The sequence below is a fragment of the Monodelphis domestica genome, chromosome 8 (genome assembly GCF_027887165.1).
Source record: "Monodelphis domestica isolate mMonDom1 chromosome 8, mMonDom1.pri, whole genome shotgun sequence".
NCBI classification, from domain to species: Eukaryota; Metazoa; Chordata; class Mammalia; order Didelphimorphia; family Didelphidae; genus Monodelphis; species Monodelphis domestica.
Window position 1 is genome coordinate 228,080,252 of NC_077234.1, and position 22,687 is coordinate 228,102,938.

The 22,687-nt window shown below is 37.9% G+C and overlaps 1 protein-coding gene across 1 annotated transcript in view; it reads right to left on the reverse strand.

The window, feature by feature from the left end:
• The window catches only part of GPR143 (G protein-coupled receptor 143), a 57,170-nt gene that overhangs the window by 24,014 nt on the left and 10,469 nt on the right, over positions 1-22,687 (reverse strand). The window contains exons 4-7 of the mRNA XM_007500946.3: positions 12,344-12,436; positions 9,963-10,072; positions 8,222-8,330; positions 5,763-5,880 (exon numbers count right to left, since the gene is read on the reverse strand). Of these exons, the coding sequence (XP_007501008.2) occupies positions 5,763-5,880; positions 8,222-8,330; positions 9,963-10,072; positions 12,344-12,436 (430 nt within the window). The remainder of the gene's footprint in view (positions 1-5,762; positions 5,881-8,221; positions 8,331-9,962; positions 10,073-12,343; positions 12,437-22,687) is intronic.

A 22,687-nucleotide genomic window follows, 5' to 3' on the forward strand; every position in this document is an offset into this window, starting at 1 on the left:
TACTGATTTAGAAAAAAACCATAACAAAGTTCATTTGGAAGAACAAAGGATCAAGGCTATCCAAGGAAATCATGAAAAAAATACAAAGGAAGGGGGCCTTGCAGTCCCAAATCTCAAACTATATTATAAAGCAGCGGTCATCAAAACAATTTGGTACTGGCTAAGAGAAAGAAAGGAGGATTAGTGGAATAGACTGGAATCAAGTGACCTCAGCAAGACAGTATATGATAAACCCAAAGATCCCAGGTTTTGGGACAAAAATCCACTATTTCATAAAAACTGCTGGGAAAATTGGAAGGCGGTGTGGGAGAGATTAGGTTTGGATCAACATCTCACACCCTACACCAAGATAAACTCAGAATGGGTGAATGACTTGAACATAAAGAAGGAAACTATAAGTAAATTAGGCAAACACAGGATAATATACATATCAGACCTTTGGGAAGGGAAAGATTTAAAAACCAAGCAAGACTTAGAAAGAGTCACAAAAGATAAAATAAATAATTTTGACTACATCAAATTAAAAAGGTTTTGTACAAACAAAATCAATGTAACTAAAATCAGAAGGGAAGCAACAAATTGGGAAACAATCTTCATAAAAACCTCTGACAAAGGTTTAATTACTCAGATTTACAAAGAGCTAAATCAATTGTACAAAAAAATCAAGCCATTCTCCAATTGATAAATGGGCAAGGGACATGAATAGGCAATTTTCAGTTAAAGAAATCAAAACTATTAATAAGCACATGAAAAAGTGTTCTAAATCTCTTATAATCAGAGAGATGCAAATCAAAACAACTCTGAGGTATCACCTCACACCTAGCAGATTGGCTAACATGACAGCAAAGGAAAGTAATGAATGCTGGAGGGGATGTGGCAAAGTAGGGATACTAATTCATTGCTGGTGGAGCTGTGAATTGATCCAACCATTCTGGAGGGCAATTTGGAACTATGCCCAAAGGGAGATAAAAGACTGTCTGCCCTTTGATCCAGCCATAGCACTGCTGGGTTTGTACCCCAAAGAGATAATAAGGAAAAAGACCTATACAAGAATATTCATAGCTGCGCTCTTTGTGGTGGCCAAAAATTGGAAAACGAGGGGATGCCCTTCAATTGGAGAATGGCTGAACAAATTGTGGTATGGATGTAATGGAATACTGTTGTGCTAAAAGGAATAATAAAGTGGAGGAATTCCATGGAGACTGGAACAACCTCCAGGAAGTGATGCAGAGCGAAAGGAGCAGAACCAGGAAAATATTGTACACAGAGACTGATACACTGTGGTATAATCAAACGTAATGGAATTCTCCATTAGTGTCAATGCAATGTCCCTGAACAATCTGCAGGGATCTAGGAGAAAAAACACTATTCACAAGCAGAGGACAAATTGTGGGAGTAGAAACACTGAGGAAAGGCAACTGCTTGACTACAGGGGTAGAGGGGATATGTCTGAGGAGAGACTCTAAATGAACACTCTAATGCAAATGCCAACAACATGGAAATGGGTTTGAATCAAGAACATATGTGATACCCAGTGGAATCGCGTGTTGGCTATGGGAGAGGTGGTGGGACGGGGGGAGGAAAAGAAAACGATCTTTGTCTCCAATGAATAATGTTTGGAAATGACCAAATAAAATAATGTTTAAAAAAAAAAAGAATTAGATTCAGAACAGCAGTTTCTTTATTGTTTTCTTCAATTTTTGAAGGATGAAACTACCACTAGGGTAAGTCACAAATTGTTCAGAATTTCTGCTTTTTAATAGAAAGAGTACATTAATTAATACTTTTAGATCACTGAAGTTCCTCCCCTTACAGATATATTATGAAAATCCTATTTCCCAGATTTCTTACAAAATTCCTACTCTTGTCCAAGAAGTCTTTCATCCTCTTGTAACAGTATATAGCTTTCATACACACAATAAAAATATAACTTCTGGGGGCAGCTAGGTGGCCTAGTGGTTTGAGAGCCAGGCCTAGATATGCTTCCATCTTGGGTTCAAATGTAGCCTCAGATTTGAGCTCAAGTTTCAAACAGAAATATCAAATCAATACACAGTATCGATTCTAAGATGGAGGGTAGGGGTTTTAAATATATATTTATATTTTATGTATTATTATATTGTATATATGGAGAGAGAAAAACAGAAAGAGAGCTTCTGTTTCATCCTCTGTAAATCCTTATTCAAATCAGTATGTCAATAAGCATTAAAAAAAAAAACAATTCTTACCTTCTGTCTTGGAATCAGTACTGTGTATTGGTTCCAAGGCAGAAGAGTGGTTAAGGGCTAAGCAATGGGGATTAAGTGACTTGCCCAGGGTCACTCACACAGCTGGGAAGTATCTGAGGCCAGATTTGAATACCACACCACCCATCTCCAGGCCTGGCTATCTATCCATGGAGCCATCTAGCTACTCCAATATGCATTTATTAAGTACTTACTATGTGCCAGACATTGTGTGAAAGGTTAGGAATAAGAGCATTAGTGAAAACAGATTTTGTTCTCAAGAAATTCACATTCTAAAGGAGAAGGCAACATGTAAACAATTATGTACAAAGAAGATTCATCTAGGATAAATTAGAGATGATTCCCAGAAGGATGGCTCTGATATTAGAGGGGATTCAAAGACATTTCCTACAAAAATTGGGATTTTAGATGAGTCTTGAAGTCAGTAGGTAAAGGTGAGAAGAGAGAACATTCTAGGAATGAGGGACAGCCAATATGGAGGTTAATTTTGGGCACAGAGGGATATGACTTGGCATAAATACAAACATAGCACACACTCTCTAGGTCATTTGAAATTTTTCCTTGCCCTACATAATTGCTAAAAGAAAGATCCTTAGTCATTTGTCTTTTCAGGAGCACTCTTGTTTAACTCTTGTGGCTAAGTGCTTTATCAAACTGTCTGGTTTCCATAACTGTTCGTCATGTGGTCAGCTCAGTCACTGGCGCTTCTGAGAGAAGTTTAATTTATTTAGTTAGGTCAAGCTTCCTGCCTTTCTGACAATGAGATTGTGTAATCTGCTTTAATCAGCACATTCCTGTCATAACCCAAAGCAGAATAAAGCAAACAGAAATACAGGCACAAGGAGAAATAAATTATTGCATCAAAATATATCTGTCTACCTTGCTACTTCTTCTCTTTGATCTCCAGATATCTGTCTATGTTTTCCTGACCATTTGGTTCTCTCTATCAAGTAGGAGATGAGACATAATTTATTCAACAGATAGAAGAAAACACAAGACATAAATCCAGTCTGACGTGAGAAAGATGAAGCTAAAGTTTGGGTGAATGACTGGAGCTAGATATATACATATTGGGAGTAGTCTACATAGAGATGATCACTGAATCCATCAGAGTAGGCGAGAGCAAGAAGAAAGAGAATATATATAAAACAGGAAAATGGACCAAGATAAAACCCAAGTGGTACATTTTTGTAGCAGGAAGAAGATAAACCTTCAAAGAAGGTTAAAGAGTGCTAAGTCAAATAGGAAGAAAACCAACAAAAAGCAGATTTATAGCATTTTAGAGTTTGGAATAGACATTGGAGATTATTTGGTTCATACTTATAGCTTAACTTAAGTAGAGGCATCTGTGGCTCAGAGGTTAGAAGCACTGGACCTGGAGTCAGAAAGACCTGAATTCAAATCCAATTGCAGACACTTCCTAGCTGCATGACTTTGACTAGTCACTCAACCTCAGATTACCTGATAAAAGAATCCATTGAAGAAGAATATGACAAACCATTCTGGTATCCTTTGCATAGAAAACCACATGGATACTTATGGTCCATGGAATCACAAAGAGTCAGAAACCCCTGAACAACAACAACAAAAAAACCAATGTAAATCCCACTTATAGTATCCCTGCAACGTAGTCACCTGGCTTGAAGATCTCTAGTGAGGGGGCCTGGCCATGACTGAAGAAAAACAATAACTATGCCTCTGAAGCTTTAGGTAGCTAAGCCCTAGAAATAACTTGGGATTTTACCATTGAAATCAGTAGAGGCAGGAGCCAGTAGTTGGGGAAGAAACCAGCTTTTCAAGTCTGCGGGGAGAAGAGAAGGGAATTTCCTCTCTTCTTCCTCCCATAAACTATTGTGTCTAGGAATGGAATTACTTGGAATTACTTGCCAGCATTTGGAGTGTCCATTCAAGATAGTCTAGTGAGTATAGTTAGGGGTTCAGAGACACATAGTTTAGACAGATACAGAGAGCCAGCCAATTGTGCGATACCAGAAGTAGCTTTAAGATGTATAGGTCTGACTATGGATTCAAAAGAGAACTACCCTGACAATGGAGAGTTAAGTTTTCGAAAGGAAAGGAAGACTTTAAGGTTCTGAAGATCTAGAGTTGAGACTTGCCTTGACTATATGTATTTCCTAAATGCTTCCCACTATTATTGTACTCTGTATTTACAGGAGAGTTCACCTAAGATTTAAGTTGCAAATGTTTTGTAGCTAATGTTTTTATTATTCAGTCTTGGTAGCTAGTTCTTGACCACTACCAAAAGCTAACTGTCTACTGGCTGATCATTAATGGAAAGTCCTCCCAATAAGTTCTCATAACTTTAAAAAAATAAGTACCTGCAGGATACCCTACTTGAACTTTTGAAGAGCAGCAACCCTCTGGGGGACCCAACCTACCTGTATGAGGCCAAATTAAGGGAACTAGCTTAGAGGAAGTACAATCTATATAAAAAAGGAAAGCTGGAAAGTCATCTTTGGAGTCACCAAACCACTCCAATTTGTGAAACTGCAATGTTATTATCCCAAACAAATGAGATAATATTTGTAAGGCACTCAGCACAGTGCTTGTCATATAGTAAGCAATACTTTCTCTCTCTCTCTTTCTGTATAGATATAAAAATATATATACAATATGTTATATATATTCTATTAAAATATACAAACTAGTATGTTATATATTATATTACATTAAATATATATAGTATATAAAGTATATCTATCTATCGATCTATTACTATATATGTTCTTATTCTCTGTCCTCCAAATCTGTGTTCTGACTGAGGTATCCCACTCTCTTCTCCTCAAAGCTCCACAGAACAGCTTTTACTTTCTCTTTTGGACACATGTCTTATTTTAGGGCTTGCTATAAGGGAAAAGGTTATGGAATAATCATTCATTTAGAATAGAATTTGCCACTAAAGGAAGGGCTGACAATTGATAGAAGAAACTGATCAAGTCTCTCCCTGTTAATTGTTAAATTTCTTGAGCTCAGGGAGAGCTAATTCAAACTGTTGTAATAAGTGGTCCTAATCTGAATGCAAAAAAATAAATTCCAATAGAATATTCATTACTGTAAATTGTTGTGATTAATGGATTCTGATAAAGAAACTGTTAACTAAGATCTTTTAGGAATAGAAATCCTTATTCTTTTTTGGCTTCTTTCAGTTTTCCACACAGAAAGTCAATGGAATAAAGCAGATGACTAAGACAGTTTAAGTTCTAAATCACAGCATCCCTGCATCAATATTGTTGGGATTGTTTTGAAATTATTTTCAAAATATGTCACACATATTCGAATAAGTCATAAATATTTCAGAAAAGGGCAATTGCTCCAACACCCAGATACAAATTTAAAGAATAATGTGCAACTCTTAAGTTTCCTCCTCTATAAAATAAAGGGATTGAACATGATGATCTCTAGGGTTCCTTCAAGCTCTAAATCCTTTGATCTGTTGCTATGGTGCATTCCCTGCCCTTTAAAAGTACAAGAAAGATGAAAATCTGGATGACCTACCATAGTAAACCATGTGATCAGGGTTGCATTTCTAACATTTTTCAAGGAGCTTCCATTGATATCTGGCTGTGTTTCAAGGTAGAACAAAAGACTTTCATTGATGATATTCGGCAACCAGCTGTCAAGAGGATAAAGGTACATAGTGCAAAAGAACAAGAAAAAAAATTAGTTTGTAATTATGAGATCCTGTTATTAAAGCAAAAACAGTGGTGACTAGAGTCAAAGAACTAAACATCTGTTTACTCTGGTTACTTGTAGCCAGTGAAAAGCAGTGAAAAGAAATAATATATTTAATGGCATTAGATCAAGAAATGTTAAGTTCTTTGATTCAATCTAAAACAGAGAACAAAATCTAATGACCTTCCTTGCTCCCAACATCCTTATATTTTATGCTTCCTCATAATGTAAAATAAGTTAGAATTTGTCTGGAATATGTTTTTCTTTGGGGGGAGGGGGGAGAATATGCTTTTCTTACTTCAAGGATCTGAGATTTCATCTGCAAGGAAGGGATGGGGATAGGGAAGACTGGGAAGAAAAGAAGAGAAAATGAGAGAAGGCAGGAAAGGAAGGGGCAGAATTGACATTGTACAACATTTCAAGGTCTGTTTTGTTTTTACTGTTGCATTACTTATCTTCACAATAACTCTAAAAAGTTGTTAATAATAATTATAGACATTATTATAGCCATTTTACAAATGAAGAACTAACTCCAAAAGGTTAAGTGACTTGATCATAGTCACACAGGAAAGGGGAAAGAGAATAAGCATTTATTAAACACACACTAAGTGCTATACACTATGATAAGTGACAGAGGCAGGATTTGAGGGGCAGCTAGGTAGCATAGTGAATAGAGCAGAGGGTCTGGAATCAGGAAGGTGTAAGTTTAAATCTAGCCTCAGGTATTAGCTGTGTGACCCTGAGCAAGTCACTTAACTTAACCCTATTTATCTTTTTTTTAATCAGAATTTGAACCCAGATCTTTGCTAACTCCAAAGTGCTCTATATATTGTCAAAAAAATTCAATGCAATCCTCCTACATCTTAGCAAATAATCTTCATTGAGTTGCTGTGGTTAAAAAAAAAACTTATTAGCCAGTTTAATGAGCATGGAATAAATAATTTGCCCATATATAGTTAGGTGGTCCTCAGAAAAAAAAGATATACAACATAGTATTAAATATATAGAGCTACAAGGGACTCAGAGGTCATCCAGCCCAACCCTCTTGTTTTATACCTAAAGAAACTAAGGTTAAAGAAGTAACTTGGCCAAAGCTATTAAATATCAGAATTGGGATTTGAACCTATGTCCTCTCACTCTAAACCCATGGTATCATTTTCTCTCCCAAACTGTTAGTGTTCCTGTACTGGGATTGTTTTCTATTTTGGTGATTCCTGCTAGAGCTTTGGCTTCTCTCATAAAGACCTGGGAGATATCTCTATTTCATCATGAGGCATCAGAATAGGGCTTTAGGGAGAGGAAATTTTCTAGGGCAGCTAGATGGCATAGGAATTAAATGTTGGACTTGGACTTAAATCTTTCCTTTAGTCATTTATTAGCTCAGTGACCCTATATAAGTCACTTAAATTTTCACAGACTGTTTCCTCACCTATAAAATTTATTCCACAAGTTTGTTGTGAAATGTTCTTCAGAGCTTTTGTATTTTCTCCTTTCAATTATTGGAAGCTTATGGGTTACACAATCCAGATCAAAATACTATCAATTAGCTTCGTGTTAGAAAATGTAACTGGTAGAGAGTTTTAGTGGACTTTGAAAAGTGAACCAGTTTTCCTAAGAGTAAGAAAAGGTATGCTTCTGGTAGCGTATCTAATCAAATCTCATTATGTCAAGTAAATTATTGATACTACAGATACCTGCACTATACCTGGAAGTAAGTATCACTTGACCACAGTGAAGAGCTTTCTGAAACTAATCCGTCTCCACATTGGTTTCAATTCTATTTTAAAGGGCACCTATTTAAAACCCCAATTCCATCTGCCATTAGCTAAGCTTTGAATCATCCCACCATGGCAAGTTACCAATGAAGACCTGGCTCTGTCCTTAGATATAGAAATTCGAGCTGAAAGAAGAGTATCATTTGGTGATTCTTTCAAGCCTTCCAAAAGAGCCATAACCTGATGGTAGCACCAGCCAAGGGCTGAAACACCGGATGCAGATGGTTGGGAAGTTTGGAAACTAAACTTGGGACTCCTTGTTTCATGGGCCTTTCATATGCTCAAGTAAAATTGAATAGTTTTCCAGAAGTTGGTGCATTGTAAACTTGCTTTCCTGTTCTCACTCCATTTCCTCAAAGGGCACCTCACACAAGTTTCAAAGATTTCCTTTCCAGAGACTCTTCTCTTTGAAACATCCAGGTCACAGCTCGATCGAGCAAAATGGCAAGTTGCTTTCAAATCCTCCCTCCCTACTCGAGTGATGAAAATGTGGAAAAGAGGAGTTACCAAATAATGAACACCAGCATAATTTTGAAAAAACGAATTTGAATCACTGCTCCCAAGCGCCTTTCATTCTCTGTGTAGATGCCTTGTCTTCCTTTGAGTAAAGATGCCACTAATAAGAACAGAAAAGAACTACTTAAATGGTCTTGTTCATTATTAACAGAGATGGTACAATGATAGTGAAAGAAACAAAGCTAGATGTAACCCAAGGAGCTTTTCAATTATTCACATACAGAGTAGCTTGAGGGCAAGACAGAAGACTGAGAAACTCCATCAGAGTTTGAAAGCTACTTTTTCTGGAGGCTTTTTGGAACATGACAAATGATGTATATTTAATATACCATGATCCAACATTGTACAAGTAAGCCCTGAATGAACCACAATTAAACCTATGCATGGTGGTTCTTGCTGCATTCACAATGTCAATTTTTTACAATTAAAAATGCCTGCTTCTTTACTATACTGCCTTTTCCACCATGAAAGATAAGAGACCCTTGTAGTCCCCTGTTTGAGGGTTGGTTGGTACTACTGAAGACAGATTCTGGTTACATCAATTAAGAAGCTGCTAATTGGTTCCCCAATATTCAATTCTCTTTCAAAATATCACAAAAAATCTTCCTGAGAATTCTCTAGCTTCACCATAGTGTCCAGGCGGAGCAGTTTCACAAGCAGACATGGAGAAAGCTTTTCTTTGGTGACCAAAATATAGCAACAAATCTACAAAGGTTTTGCTGCTTACATAGATAACAAAGGCAGGCAGGATAGGGTCTCCAACAATGACTTTGCCTAATTCATATGCCTTTTTGTTCTGGTTCTAATCAATTTGCCTATGGAACCAGAGAAGAACTTGGAAATTTCTCACCTCAACTCACTCTGGAACAAAGCCTGTGATTTCGGTCCAAGACACAGGTTTGAGAAGAAAAGACTGTCTTGGCTTGGGCTCACTGAATGATTTTTGTAAGCTGAATTTAGTCTGACTATGATTAAAGGGCAGCGGTACATGTTTTCTAATCACTGTGTCCTCACTGACTGGAGCTGAGATGTCTGGCAGAGACCATCAAAAAGATGAGTACTTGCAGGTAGCCAGGAGTATTGCCCGATAGAGACTAGCAGAGAAACACACGTACTGAGAAGCAGGCTCACATCAGAAGATATCAGCAATCCTTCAGTTTTGGTGGCATACACTCATGTGCCCTGGCCACTTGTGTCCCTATGTGTGTGCCCCTGTGAATTTCTACTCTTTCCCCTGACTCATATCTCTGTCAGTATACTGGGGGCATCCTCTTCTGGGGGCAGGGGAGAAGGGGAGGGAGAAATAATCCATTGCTACTTTTCCTACTCTTCTAGTCCACTGAATAAATGTTTTTGCTTTGATTGTGTCCTCTGAATCACTAGTTTATATTTGTAAACACATTGATGGGGACTTGTGAATTACAGCCTTCAATGGATATAAATCATTAGGACATCTTGAACTTAGGGCAGCTTATCTGAGTGTTTCACATGCTACATTGCTATGTGACTAAAGATTTCTGTGTTTTGTATTAATTTGCTAACCTACTTTTTCTTTGTATAGAAAAACTTTCTCCTATTTCATTATTCTTACATATTTGGGGAGCAGAGATAAAGTGATCTGCAAAGTCCAAAGAGAATCACATATATCTCAAGTCCATTACAAAATGGTATTAAAAGCGTTAAACTTGTGGTCTCTGTTAACCACCTACCAGTGAAGCATCATTGCCTTTACCTGCCATAACTGTCTTTCGGAACAGAAGAGGATTGGCCAACAAAACTAGCAGGAGTGGAACGTAGGTAGTCACGTAATGGGGGATTGCATGTTCCAGGCCACTTTCACAACTGCAGGGAAAAAGGCAAAAGTTATTTTTTTTTTGATGCTTGAAACTTTGATTTTATTAGTTTTGTATCAGACTATTCAACTGGCTACCCCCCAAAAGTTGATGAAAGTAAATAGGAAGAATAGTAAATTTACTTTTGACTCAATAAAATGATTTGACTACAAATATTGAATAAATTGAAGACAAGAGCAGCATGTTTCTAGTTGTATATATATATATATATATATATATATGTATATATATATAAAACCATGGAAAGGAGTAAAAGAATTTTCTTGATGGTAAAACAATAAGGAAGGAAGAGGCATTGGAGCATGATGAGTTTCCTTACTGGACTCTTCAAAGAGAAGGAAAGAAAGCACAAGAATAAACAAAAGCCTTAATTCAGTCACTCTCATTTTTCAAATCATTCTGATCATTATAACTAGTATAAAAATTAAAATTAATCTCAAAATAAATCTCTTAAAATATAACATTTCTATTATTTGAAATTAATTTTAATTTTTACAAAGTACAGATTTCCAATTATACACTAGTAATATTTATGCCCAAGGAAATGTCATGAAAAAGAGAAGACATAAGACTAGTGATCAGGTCAAGGTGATGAGTACATATATCAATAAGAAAGCCCAATAAGGTAAGTGGTAAAGGGATTTCCATATACTATAACTCTAGCCTCCTCTTGGAGTGTGGAAAAGGGGTAGAGGCTGCAGTTGTAGTCATGCATTCACAAACTGAAAACAGGAACAATTGTACATATTGTTTTATATTTATATCTCAGGTTGATATTCTACTCCTGATTTCTTGGGTAGGTCTTTCAAAATTTTTGTGTTCATGTTGGGAAGAATGAAGAACCACCATAGGTACACAGTAGCAAAGTCTGGAACTTGCAACAAGAAAGAAGACACAAGGAAAGGAAGTAAAGAAGAAGAGCAGATTTAGTCACCAGGTCACAACAGCCTTGTGACTATACTCTCTACTGACCCCTTCTATCACTGGTGAATTCTTTCCAGAACCACCTCCACTTTGGGAACAGGTCCAAAACTATCTATCCATAATTTTCCAGACTTTGCTACTGTTTCATCCCAGCATGAACACAAAAATTTTGAAAGACCGACCCAAGAAATCAGGACTAGAAAATCAACCTGAGATATAAAGTAATATGTACAACAGATCCTGTTTTCAGTTTGTGAGTGCGTGACTACAACTGCAGCCTCTATCTACCCCTTTCCCACACCCCAAGAGGAGGCTAGAGTTACAGTATATGGGTTAGTAATCACATGCCTGGCAGGTTCAAGAAGATGAAGCATACAACAAGAAAGTCATCCTTCCCATGAGGCACAAGCTGAGAATCTTGGTAAGATTTTAGGAGGCATTGGTATCTGAACATGGTCCTAGACTCTAGGAAACCTCCCACAGATCAATGCAAACCCCTGAGAACAGAATTTTATATGGCCATGGGGAGATTTTGAGGCTCTTTCTAAAGCCCCTAAGAATCTATAATTTTGGTATTGAAATTTCTTCATTTGGTGACTTCCTACTTTTTCACATCCTCTTATACCATAAGAATGCCATGAACTCTCTAATTCAGGTTGTGGTCTTTTAAACATGATAGCTAATCCCCTGTCTTTATGTCTTTACATCTATCCTAATCCCTCAACATCCTAATCCCAAACCCTATATTCATTGCCACTAATTCTCTGTTTCTCTAACTTTCTTTAAGACTCAGCTCAAAGTCCACTTTCTACAAGAGATGTTTCTTGGTTATTTACACTGCTAATGTCTTCACTTTTCAGAGTGCCTTTCATACATACTGTTCACATGTTGTCTCCCCCATTATTAGAATACTAGCTTCTTAAGGACAGGTACTATTTTTTGCCTTTCTTTGTCTCTTCAGAGTTTGGCACAGTACATGTCATGTTAAAAGGGCTTAACATTTTTTAACTGACTGCCTAGGGGACAATATTAGGGGTTCCTGACAGCATGGGTGCATCATGACTATGATCATCAGAACTGTAAAAGGGCCTCCAAAAGTAGCTGCTATACTTGCTGTGTATAGTAATAAGCTTGCTATTTATAAGTCCTAGAGTGACCCCATATCTTTGGGTAAAAATAGGGCTTAAATCAATTTCCTAATTTTTGTGTCTAGTGTTCTTGTTCTGCTTCATAACTTACTGATTTTGCATTTTTATTTTTACTCATTCATTCATTTTCTGAATGAATAAATCCTTGACCTAAACCACCACCAAGTTGCAATAAATTAATATCTTACCTGAAGACAGAAGGGTAGTAAAGCATAATAATGCCCTCAATGCAAAGGAGGATTGCCAGGCCCCATGCCATTATATGGTAGAGCAGAATAGTACTAGGAGAAAAATGAGAGAGTTATAACTTAGATATACATAGAAATAACACTATAACACTTTGAAACAAGCCACACTAAAATGATCAGGAAAATGCATAGTAAAAGAATCTTCTACACATAATCCATTTATTCTTGAGGAAAAAGTTTTAATTTAAAACAAACTTTGTCCTGGCCCTGAGAGACAGTGTGGTAGAATAGATAAAGATCTGGCTGTAGGGTCAGGAAAACTTGGATTCAATTCCCATTTCTTTTTGTTTGTTTACCATTTTATTTTTTAATTTATTTTTTAAAATTTTTTGTTGCCATGCAAAACCCACTTCCATATTGGTCATCGTAATATTATTCCTTCCTTCCTTTTCCATCTAAGACTCATCTATAAATAAATTTACTTCCCCAGGTAGGGGAGACTCTTGCAAATTCTTGCTCACTTTAGTCTGTTCTATTATTCTCATCTCTGTTTCCTTGGGATTCTTCTTCCTGGTGATCCATAGAAACATGGCAGGGTTCAAATTGGACTGTAAAGTTCTTCTCCTCTCTCTGAGTCCCATCTGACAGGGTCAGGAGATCCTTTCTCTGCAAATTGTAATTGCTCTGATATTTTCTCTTGCTCATCTTTCACTTCCACTACTGGTGGTCAGGTGATGGGTACAGGAAAATTCTCTCCTTTTTCCTGAGTCACAATGAGTCTCATTTTATAAGGCTAAGCCTTTATGGGCAGCACATTAGTCTTCAATCTTTGTGAGAATCTTTTGCTCTCTCTCCACTGTTTGGGACAATCTCTTTCAAGTGGTCTATTTCTCCACAGTTATCACATATAGATTCTGAAAGTCTTCCAAATTGATGGCTTCATCTTTTCTTCCTAGGAATCTGTTCATTCTTAGTCTGTCCTTCCCCTGCTGAAGGAGCTATAGCTCCTTTCTCACTAATACCTCTTGAGCTTGCTGTAAGAGCTTCTTTGATGACCTATTCACCCAATCTGCTACTTTCTATTTTATCTGGAGCTTTCTACTAATATCTGACCATGCATTGCTCACAAAATAGGTCCCTAAGAGACCCTATCCAAGAGACTCAGTCAGATCTACTCCAGAATACTTGTTAAATACCTCTTTTAACCTATTTATGAACTCAGTAGGAGTTTTATCCTTTCTCTGTTTGATTTCATAAACTTTATGCAGATTCTAACTTTGGGGTATTGTTCTTATCCCTAGACCAGTGATGGGCAACCTTTTGAGTTTAGTGTGTCAAAATTTGCCAAAAAAAATGAGCATAGGGGGCAGCTGGGTAGCTCAGTGGATTGAGAGCCAGGCCTAGAGACGGGAGGTCCTAGGTTCAAATCTGGTCTTAGACACTTCCCATCTGTGTGACTCTGGGCAAGTCACTTGACCCCCATTGCCTAGCCCTTACCACTCTTCTGCCTTGGAGCCAATACACAGTATTGACTCCAAGACAGAAAGTGTATTTTAATTTAAAATCTAAGAATTTTTGAATTTTTTTTGTTTGAGATTTTTTTTTTATAAAAATCCAAGACTTTTGTTTAAGATTTTACTTTTATAAAAAATTCAAAGATTTTGATTTTGTTCAAGAAAAGATCTTCAAGAAAGAAGCTTGAAACTTTTATATCCAGAGAATGAACTGTTGCAGAAAGATGCCAAAAACCTACACTTCATCAAGAAGATCAAGAATGAACTTTGGATGTGATTGATTGGACTGAACTTTTGATTGAACATTTATTGTAACATTTATGCCAAAAGGGACTGCCCCTAATTTGGCTTTCTGTCAATGCGCCTAGCAAACATTGGTTTTGCTTTCTTTTCTTTTCTATTTCCTCTCTCACTATTCTAATTTCTCCTAGAAAATTGAATATTGTGTATATCTTTAGTTAGAAGTGAATTTAGAACTACAAAATGATTATGTTAAATGATCAATGGGGAGACTAGTCTCCCAATGATCATCAGGGGGGATTGTAAACCTCAAATTTCCTTAGACTTATAAATGTTGGAAATTTCACCATTGGATATTTCATACTTGGAAAATTTCTTACTGATAGTCTATTGGAATGGGAACTCCATTGGCATGGGAGGTTCCTTCTCTTCCCTTCTTAAGATTACTTTAGGACAGAAAACCTTTTGCTGAACAATGGAAAGGACTTTGACCTATGCTTAAGCATAGAACAGGAATTTCTTTGAGTCTTGATTGATTTTAGAATTGATACAATGGAGATACTTGGAATAAATCTCCACCCTATTCAGTCCTAATAGGATTGAGTAAGGGCTACAGCCTAGATCAAAATTTAATTATTCCAATCTCTACCATACTCAAGTTAACAGGATTTAGAAAGGGCTGTAACAAAGGAGTATAGATTTAATCATTTGAAAATATGACCTTCAACAGACATGTGCAAAAGCCAGAAACCTCTGGGCGGTCCTGGGTTAAGCGAGAGCCTCCATTGACAGGGAAATTGATGAAGAGTGATTGGTAGATGTGAGGACTGAGGGGAGGCAACTTGGATGGTGTCCTTAAAGATAGGAGGGTCTGGAGACTGAGAGGGAGAGGATTGAGTTTTTGGTCGGAGTGGTTCCCGGGCGCTGAGGAAGCTTGCTCTGAAGGAAGCTGAAGGTGGGGGCCTCTGAGACTGTTTCTCCATTTTGGACACGTGAGTGAAAGGGACTGATCTCTTTTCTTTGCCCCAGCTATCTAAGGGCTTGGGCCTTTTGGCCCAGCCTAAACAGAAGGGGTATTTAAGCCCTATTCCCTTCTCTCCCCTTTCTCTCTATATATATATCTCTAATTCCTTTCTTGCTCCTATTGTAATTAAACTCCAAAAAAGGCTGACGGCTGACTTGAGTTTTTCATTTAGGAATTACATAGCTGATTCCTTGGCGACCTTAAATTAATATATATCAGTCTTTTAAAGTGATTCCCTTGTAACAAAAGTAAGGGTTTAAAAAAAATGAGCAAAACTTGGGTGATATGACACTTAAAGAAAAAAACCATAATTTCATGATATAGTTTAAATAACAAAAATATATAATTGTAATATATAACTATTTAATGAACCAAAAACTAATTATTTAACTTATCCACTTAGTGACTTCTTTGTTCATCTATCAGTTGGTTTCTTTTGTTAGTCCTGATATTATTTAATTTGTGTGGGGTGCTGTGAATAAGTGAGAGAGGGGGGGAATTCTTTAACTAACCTGGCTATTAGTGACTTTTTTGTTGCTGAATTTCATTGGCTAAATCTTCAATTGAAAGCTGGTATTTTGCACACTTCAAGCCCAAACAAGCACTACTAATTTCATCTGTCAATCTATTTCTTTTATTGGTTTTGATATCATTTAACTGCCAGAAAGGGGGGAACCACCCCCCTTCCATCCCTCACCCCTCACCCCCCTCAGGAGCCCCACATGACCCAACCACCTGCCCCCCCCACTTGCCCTCCCCCACCCCCACCCCCTCAAGGCCAGTGAGTGGAACAGCCTTCCTCCAGCCCTCCAGTGCAGCCATGGCTGCAGGCTGTTGGCGATTTCCAGGTCCGAGGCACCCTGAGCCGGCATGTGGCCACGTGTCATCAAAAATGGCTAGGCATGTGTCATAGGGTTGCCATCATGGCCCTAGACAATAATCTTTCTAAGGTCTCTCATGTTTATACAGTGGGCAGGTTCATTGTGATCCCAACCGGGATCTCATATTGGGAATTTCTGGGTGCCATTAGGCCCCCCTTCAAGCACCTATACCATGCTTGAATAGCCACCCTTTTAATCTGTCCTTGTTCCTCCTCAGTGAATTATTGTTTCAAAATTGCCATCAGCACTGGCCAAGAACACAAATTTGGCCCTAAAAATCGATCCACTTGCTCGGCAAAGCCCCCAAGATCTTCCAGCAGATTTTTTTGAAGCTCCTAAGTTCAGAGGCACTAAGGGGGCACTAACTTATCCTAGCACTTGCCCCAGTGACATTTCTCTGAGTGGATACTTCTTAGTAAGTCCTCCCAAAAGATTCATCTGATCCTCTAATGATCTCTTAATATCTCTGTTCACATATCCATAAAGGTCTGCAGAGTCGTTGCTGCTGTCTCAGATTGAAGCAATGGAGGAGTTGATGGACCAATAGGCGCTATAGAAGGTAGTGGTACAGCTCTGATGGAGCTGCAGGTGCTCTTACAGAAGGGACAGGAGGAATAAAAGCAGATGGTGCCTGGGCAACAGGAGCAGGAGAAGGAGCTAAACATGGAGGTGGGAGAGACTTGAACGGGTCCCAAGCCTTCTCTCCCTCTTCCACTGATTCAGACTTATTCCCCTTTTCCTTCTCTTTCCCCACAGCTGCTGCCACAGCTGCTTTATTTTCCTTTGCCCTTCTCCTCAGTACGAACATTTCTACGTCCCAAAGCCAAAGAGCCACGTGTGCTTTTTCTGATCATTTCTAATCTGTCTCCTGCTGATGGTCAAATACAAGCTTTCGCAGACTGAATCTTCATTTGATCCAAATCTTGGTCATAGGGTATGGGTTCAAGTATCTCTAATCAGGACCACTGAAAACAACAAGATGTAACAGAACAGAGGTCTGTCAAAATTTGCAACAAGGGAGGATTTCTTCCAAGATTTCCCTCAGTGTTCTAGCCATATCTCTTCTACTCTGTTCATTCTTATTTGGCAAGGACTGCTTGTGACCCTTCTTTGCTATAGAGAATTTTTGCCCTGTGTTTCTCTCTATATCTAAATTTCTCTGGTAATCTTGGCAAACTGCCTAGTAGCTTTATCTTTCCTCTCTTCACTCTCTTGTAACTTTCTTTGCACAGAAAGAGTCTTATTGTTCTCCAGGATTCAAGTCTATAACCCTCTTCCCTACGTTTGTCCCTCACAGACTAACACTGCTACCAAGAGCCAAAGGTCATCTGAGTTGTCAGCTCAAATACCAGGAACTAAGAGGTTCTCTATTTACACCTGAGTATCTCAGACTTCCCTTAAGGCTTGCCTCGGCACATCACTTGCCCGCACATCCTACTTTGTATAAATAGAAGAAACTGGGGCACAACTTATATCCTGAGGTCCCAACTTCTATTTCCCTTCTTCCACTAGACTTCTCTTGCTGTTTCTTTCATTCTTCTCTGAAAGCCACCCTTAGAGAGAGAAGTGCATCTCCCTCATTAAGATCCCTATTGATACTCACTTAAGCAAATCCTTCTGTTGTTCTCTGGATTCTGGATTGCTGCTGGCCTTCAGCTCTCTTCCTTGTTCTCTATCCACTATTCTCTCTAATCTTTTCTTACTGGGTCCTTTAGAAGTGAATGAGAGGCCTTAATTCACCTATTGTTCAGATAGGTAAACTGAGGCACTCTAGTGTTCAAGTTTCCAGGTCAAGGAATCATCTGTGTGGAGTGAGGATCTGGGAGATCTTAATCACTCTAAATAAGTAGAGAGTATGGCCAAATAGAATGCAAAGACAGATGCGGTTCTATTTGGAGAAAACAGTGGGAAAGGGGGGAGGGAAGGAAAAGGGATTCTGTCTACACAAGCTGCTTTGCTAGGGGGGGAAATGTCCTTTCTGTCTACAGGCAAGCACAGGCTTTTTATAATAATATTGACATAAGATTCCCCCCAACCTCTTTAGCAACCCTGTAGGGGAGGAATAGGGGGTTAGGCTATGATGTTCACAATCTTTTTTTTTTTCAGTTTATTTATTTCTTTATTAAATTTAGAGTATATGTTATATGAATCATGTTCTTTCCTTCCCCCCCTTCCCCAGCCATGAGCTGGGTTTTATTCGTGTCATTGATCAAGACCCATTTGCATATTATTAGTATTTGCACTAGGGTTTAGAGTCTATGATGTTCACAATCTTGAGCACATGATTTTCAACATTATATACCCCCAAGAACCTGGGATGTGACTCAGGTGGTCTTTTCTCAGGACAGTAAGAAAAGTTGCATTTGAAACTTCCTGTCCCTTCCTTCTTTCGCTTATCTCATCCTTTTCCTTTAGTTGGCAAGCTTCCCAGACTACAGATAACCTCTTCTCAAGGTTTTTGAAAATAGGTCAGGAAAACTCAAAATTTTAGGTGGGGGGCAGTTTTATTCTAAGGAATAGTAATACTAAGGGGTCTTGAAATTGGGGTTACAAGCCAAATACTACTCCGAGAATTACACATTCACTCTCATCCCACATAGGAAAAAAAGAAAAAGTTTAGAATGACCACTGCACGAAGTGGAACAGTCCATTGGGGAGGAGAAAAAGGATTAGCTTATTGCAACAAGGGGCCAGTTAAGATCAAATGTGGGGGACTCAGTCAGTTTCAATCAACTCCAAAAGAGCTGAGAATGACAAGTGGGTTCATGCTTAAAGAGGAGAGGATAGTATAATATAGGGTCAAGATTTGAAAGTAAGGAAATTGGAGCTTCTTTTACAGTCAAACTCCTAGGAAGGGTTGCTGACTTTTTCCATTTTCCCCCAAGGAGTTCTCAGACTCATGAACCTGACTTCCCCATTATACAGAAACTGCTCCAGTCAAGGTTACCAGTATTCTTTTTTTTTTTTTACCCCTTAATTTCTATTTTTATGAAAAAAAAAATCTAAGACAAAAGGACAAGGGCTAAAGAAATGGGGTTAAGTCCAGGGTCACAAAGCTAGGAACTGTCTGAGGTCACATTTGAACCCATGACCTTCTGACTCCATTGTGCTATCTTACTCCCCCACCAGTATTCCTTTAACTGCTAGATCCAATTATCTTGTCTTAGGCCACTTTTTACCCTTTCCCAAGCTTGTGACACTTGTCAACCACCTCTTTTTGGTGTCTTTCCTCCCTTGGTCTATAAAGCTTTATTCTCTCTTGCTTAAGATTGTTCCTATTCAGTTACCTTTTCCTGAATCTTCCTATTCATCCTCTTCCCACCAGCTAAAGGTAGCTGGCTTTCTAGATTCTGTTCAGGGTCTTTTATCTCTTTGTCAACTATATTTTGAAAAATCTCTCCCAATTGTCCCTTTCTCTTTAATCTCACAACTGCCCCCTCCCCACTTGATAAGTCTCATTATCTCTAAATTAGGCTACTGCAATAGCCTTCTCCTTTGTCTTCCTGCCACTGGTATCCCCAGCTGTCCAGTCTACTTCATAGTAATTGAAAAACCTAAAGTACAGATCGGATTCTGCAACCTCTTATTCAAAAACACACAACTCTGTTTCCTGGCATTTATGCCTTTTCACAATCTAGTTGCCATCTACCTTGCTGGTCTCATTTCATATCGCTTCCCTTGATGCATTCTCCAGACTACTCAGACCAGTCTTCTAGCTCTTGCCCAAATGCAAAATTGTATCTATCCCCCACTCTGCCTTTGCAGGTCTAGAATGTAATCCTTCTCAACTCCATCTGGTAGAATTCCTTCTACCACTTCTTCACTATTATATTTTGAAGTTACTTTGTATAACCTTATATGTTCTCTATTACTTGTATATATGTTTTATTCACTCTCCTCCTAGTCCTCCCCTTTAGCCCCCATCTAAGTTCTAGAAGGAAAAAGGCATTGGTTTTTGTCATTGTATGCTTAGTTCCCAGAACAGTACCTTGCAAATAGTAGGTGCTTAATAAATATGCTTTGAGTTCATTTTAATTCCTGATTTCCAATCTAGAATTCTACACAATTTGCTATAGTACCACTCGTTGAAGATATTAGAGGATAAATCTTTTAAAAGAGCTCTCTTTGTTTTAGCCTGCTTTAGGAAATCAAAGCCATTCTAGACCTCCAAAATGTTCATAAATCGGAATTGAGGATGAAGAAATGACTAACAATATGGCAATTGGCTCACTTGGGGCACTGAATTTGCACAGATGATAATGAGACTTCTGAGTGTTTGGGACTAAAGTAAGGGACTAGTCTTTTCCTCTTTGGTTATTTAATATCCTATTTTTATCTTTGTATCTCTGAAATGTTAGCAGAATTCTGGACACAGGGTAGGTGCCTAATAAATATATTGTTGTTATTTGATTAGTTAGCATTTAACACAGGAAATCTGGGACTATTAGAAGTAATCTTGAGTTATTTACTACCCAACCAATATCATTTTCCCCTTTCCCCCAGTTTCTCCAAGTTAACTGAGGATATGGCTCAATGTAACTTCTGTGCACATAAATGACTCGAGCACATTCAGAACTTGGTGGAGATTTTTTGAGGATATGTTTTTCCCTTCCTCACACTAAAATATAGAACTTCTGTCTAGGCTTCTATCACATTTCCTGGCAGAGGTCCTAGAATCTAGCAGATTCTTCTGGCAAATATTAGATACTTCACCTAATTAGAACTTAAAAATTCTTATGAGCTCCAACTAAAATTGAAAACAGGGTGGATTAAAGGAAAATCATGGGTTTTCAAGTGAAAGGACAATATAGAATTCAAATAAAAGGGAATAGAAATGGGGGCTCACTAACAAATATTAAACATTCTGACATTACTCAAACTTATTTTTTTCTTATTAATGGATATACACAAATATTTCGCATCTACACCATCCATGCTTGTTTCTAGTAGCTACATAGAATTCCATCACACATCTACCAAGTTTTCTCTTGGAAGCTTTGTCCAAATATTACTACTTTCTCTGCTTCTGGACCTCTACTACAGTTTTTGTAAGCTTCTTGTTTCTAATGCTTTATTATAAGTAATACATATGGTCTTAAGAGAATTAAAGCTTTCTTATGATTGACAATTTTGTAGTCAGTTTTTAGGAAGGCAATAGTGAATCATTTCTAGATATTTTCTCCAACCACATTCATCTTTTACTAGAAAACCAGTTCTCTCAATGCTCTTTTAGTTTGAAAACTAGTTAGGTAGGTTAGTTTTTTAGTTTTGTTTCTTCCTTCATGCTCAGGAATCAGGGAGTTTTGTTGGTGAGAGGAGAAAGAAATAAAAAATATTTCCCCTAAGTGAGATAGGTTAGCCTTTGGAGACCTTTCCTTCTTAATTCTGAACCTCTGATTCAAAAGTCAAGAACTTCAATAGTATGAAAAGGATATATCTTTGTTTCTTCTCAAGCCCACCACCCAGAGCACTAGGATGGTGTAAGTTGGCTGGGAGCCTTTTCATGCTATCAATCTTGTCCCTCTGCCCTAGGAGACTTCCCAGGGGCTTGCAAGCATTTATCTTTTTCCTCGCATCCCTGTCACCTGAAGATGGTTTACACCAAGCCCCAGAAGAACCTTTTTCTTATAATATTCCCTACCTATACATTCAGTGATTCCAACATCTCATCTTACTTTAGAATTACTGTGATCACATTTATAACACTTAATTACATCAAATATTGTTGATATAGAATATCTAATGTATTACTCCTTTGTGGGGCTGGTAGCATTTCCATCTGAAGTATTCTTGCTTTTGTATGAAGGACTCTTTAAAAAAACAACACTAAACCCACTATTGGTAATAGGGTATTTAACTACATCACATATATATGTGAGGCTAAGCAAATACAATGGGGACTGACGATGTTAAGATTTTCTACTAGTTCACATACATCACATGAACTTAATTTTTACTCATTAAATTTATTTATTTATTTTCTAGAACCTTTACCTTCTGTCTTAGAATCAATACTATCAATTGGTTTCAAGGCAGAAGAGCTGTAAAAGTTAGGCAATGGGAGTCAAGTGACCTGCCCAGGATCACATAGCTAGGAAGTGTCTGAGGCCAAATTTTAACACAGGACCTCCCATCTCTGGGCCTGGCTCTCAATCCATTGAGCTCCCCAGCTGCCCCCTTTCCTCATTAAACAGATATCATTATACAATTCAAACTAAAATGAATTTCACATTATTTGGACTCATTAATTTCAACCTAGCTGTAATTTATAGGTTGAGGCCCATGTCAAACAAATTACCAAATAATTGCTTCCTAAAATAAAGAAAAAAATTATAAAATCCACCTGGAGGAACAAAAGTTTAAGAATTCTCAAGGGAAATAATAGGGGATGCCTGTCCTTTGATCTAGCCATAGCACTGCTGGGTTTGTACCCCAAAGAGATAATAAGGAAAAAGACTTGTAGAAGAGAATTCATAACTGCGCTCTTTGTGGTGGCAAAAAATTGGAAAATGAGGGCATGCCCTTCAGTTGGGGAATGGCTGAACAAATTGTGGTATATGTTGGTAATGGAATACTATTGTGCTCAAAGGAATAATAAAGTGGAGGAATTCCATGCAAACTGGAATGACCTCCAGGAATTGATGCAGAGTGACAGGAGCAGAACCAGGAGAACATTATACACAGA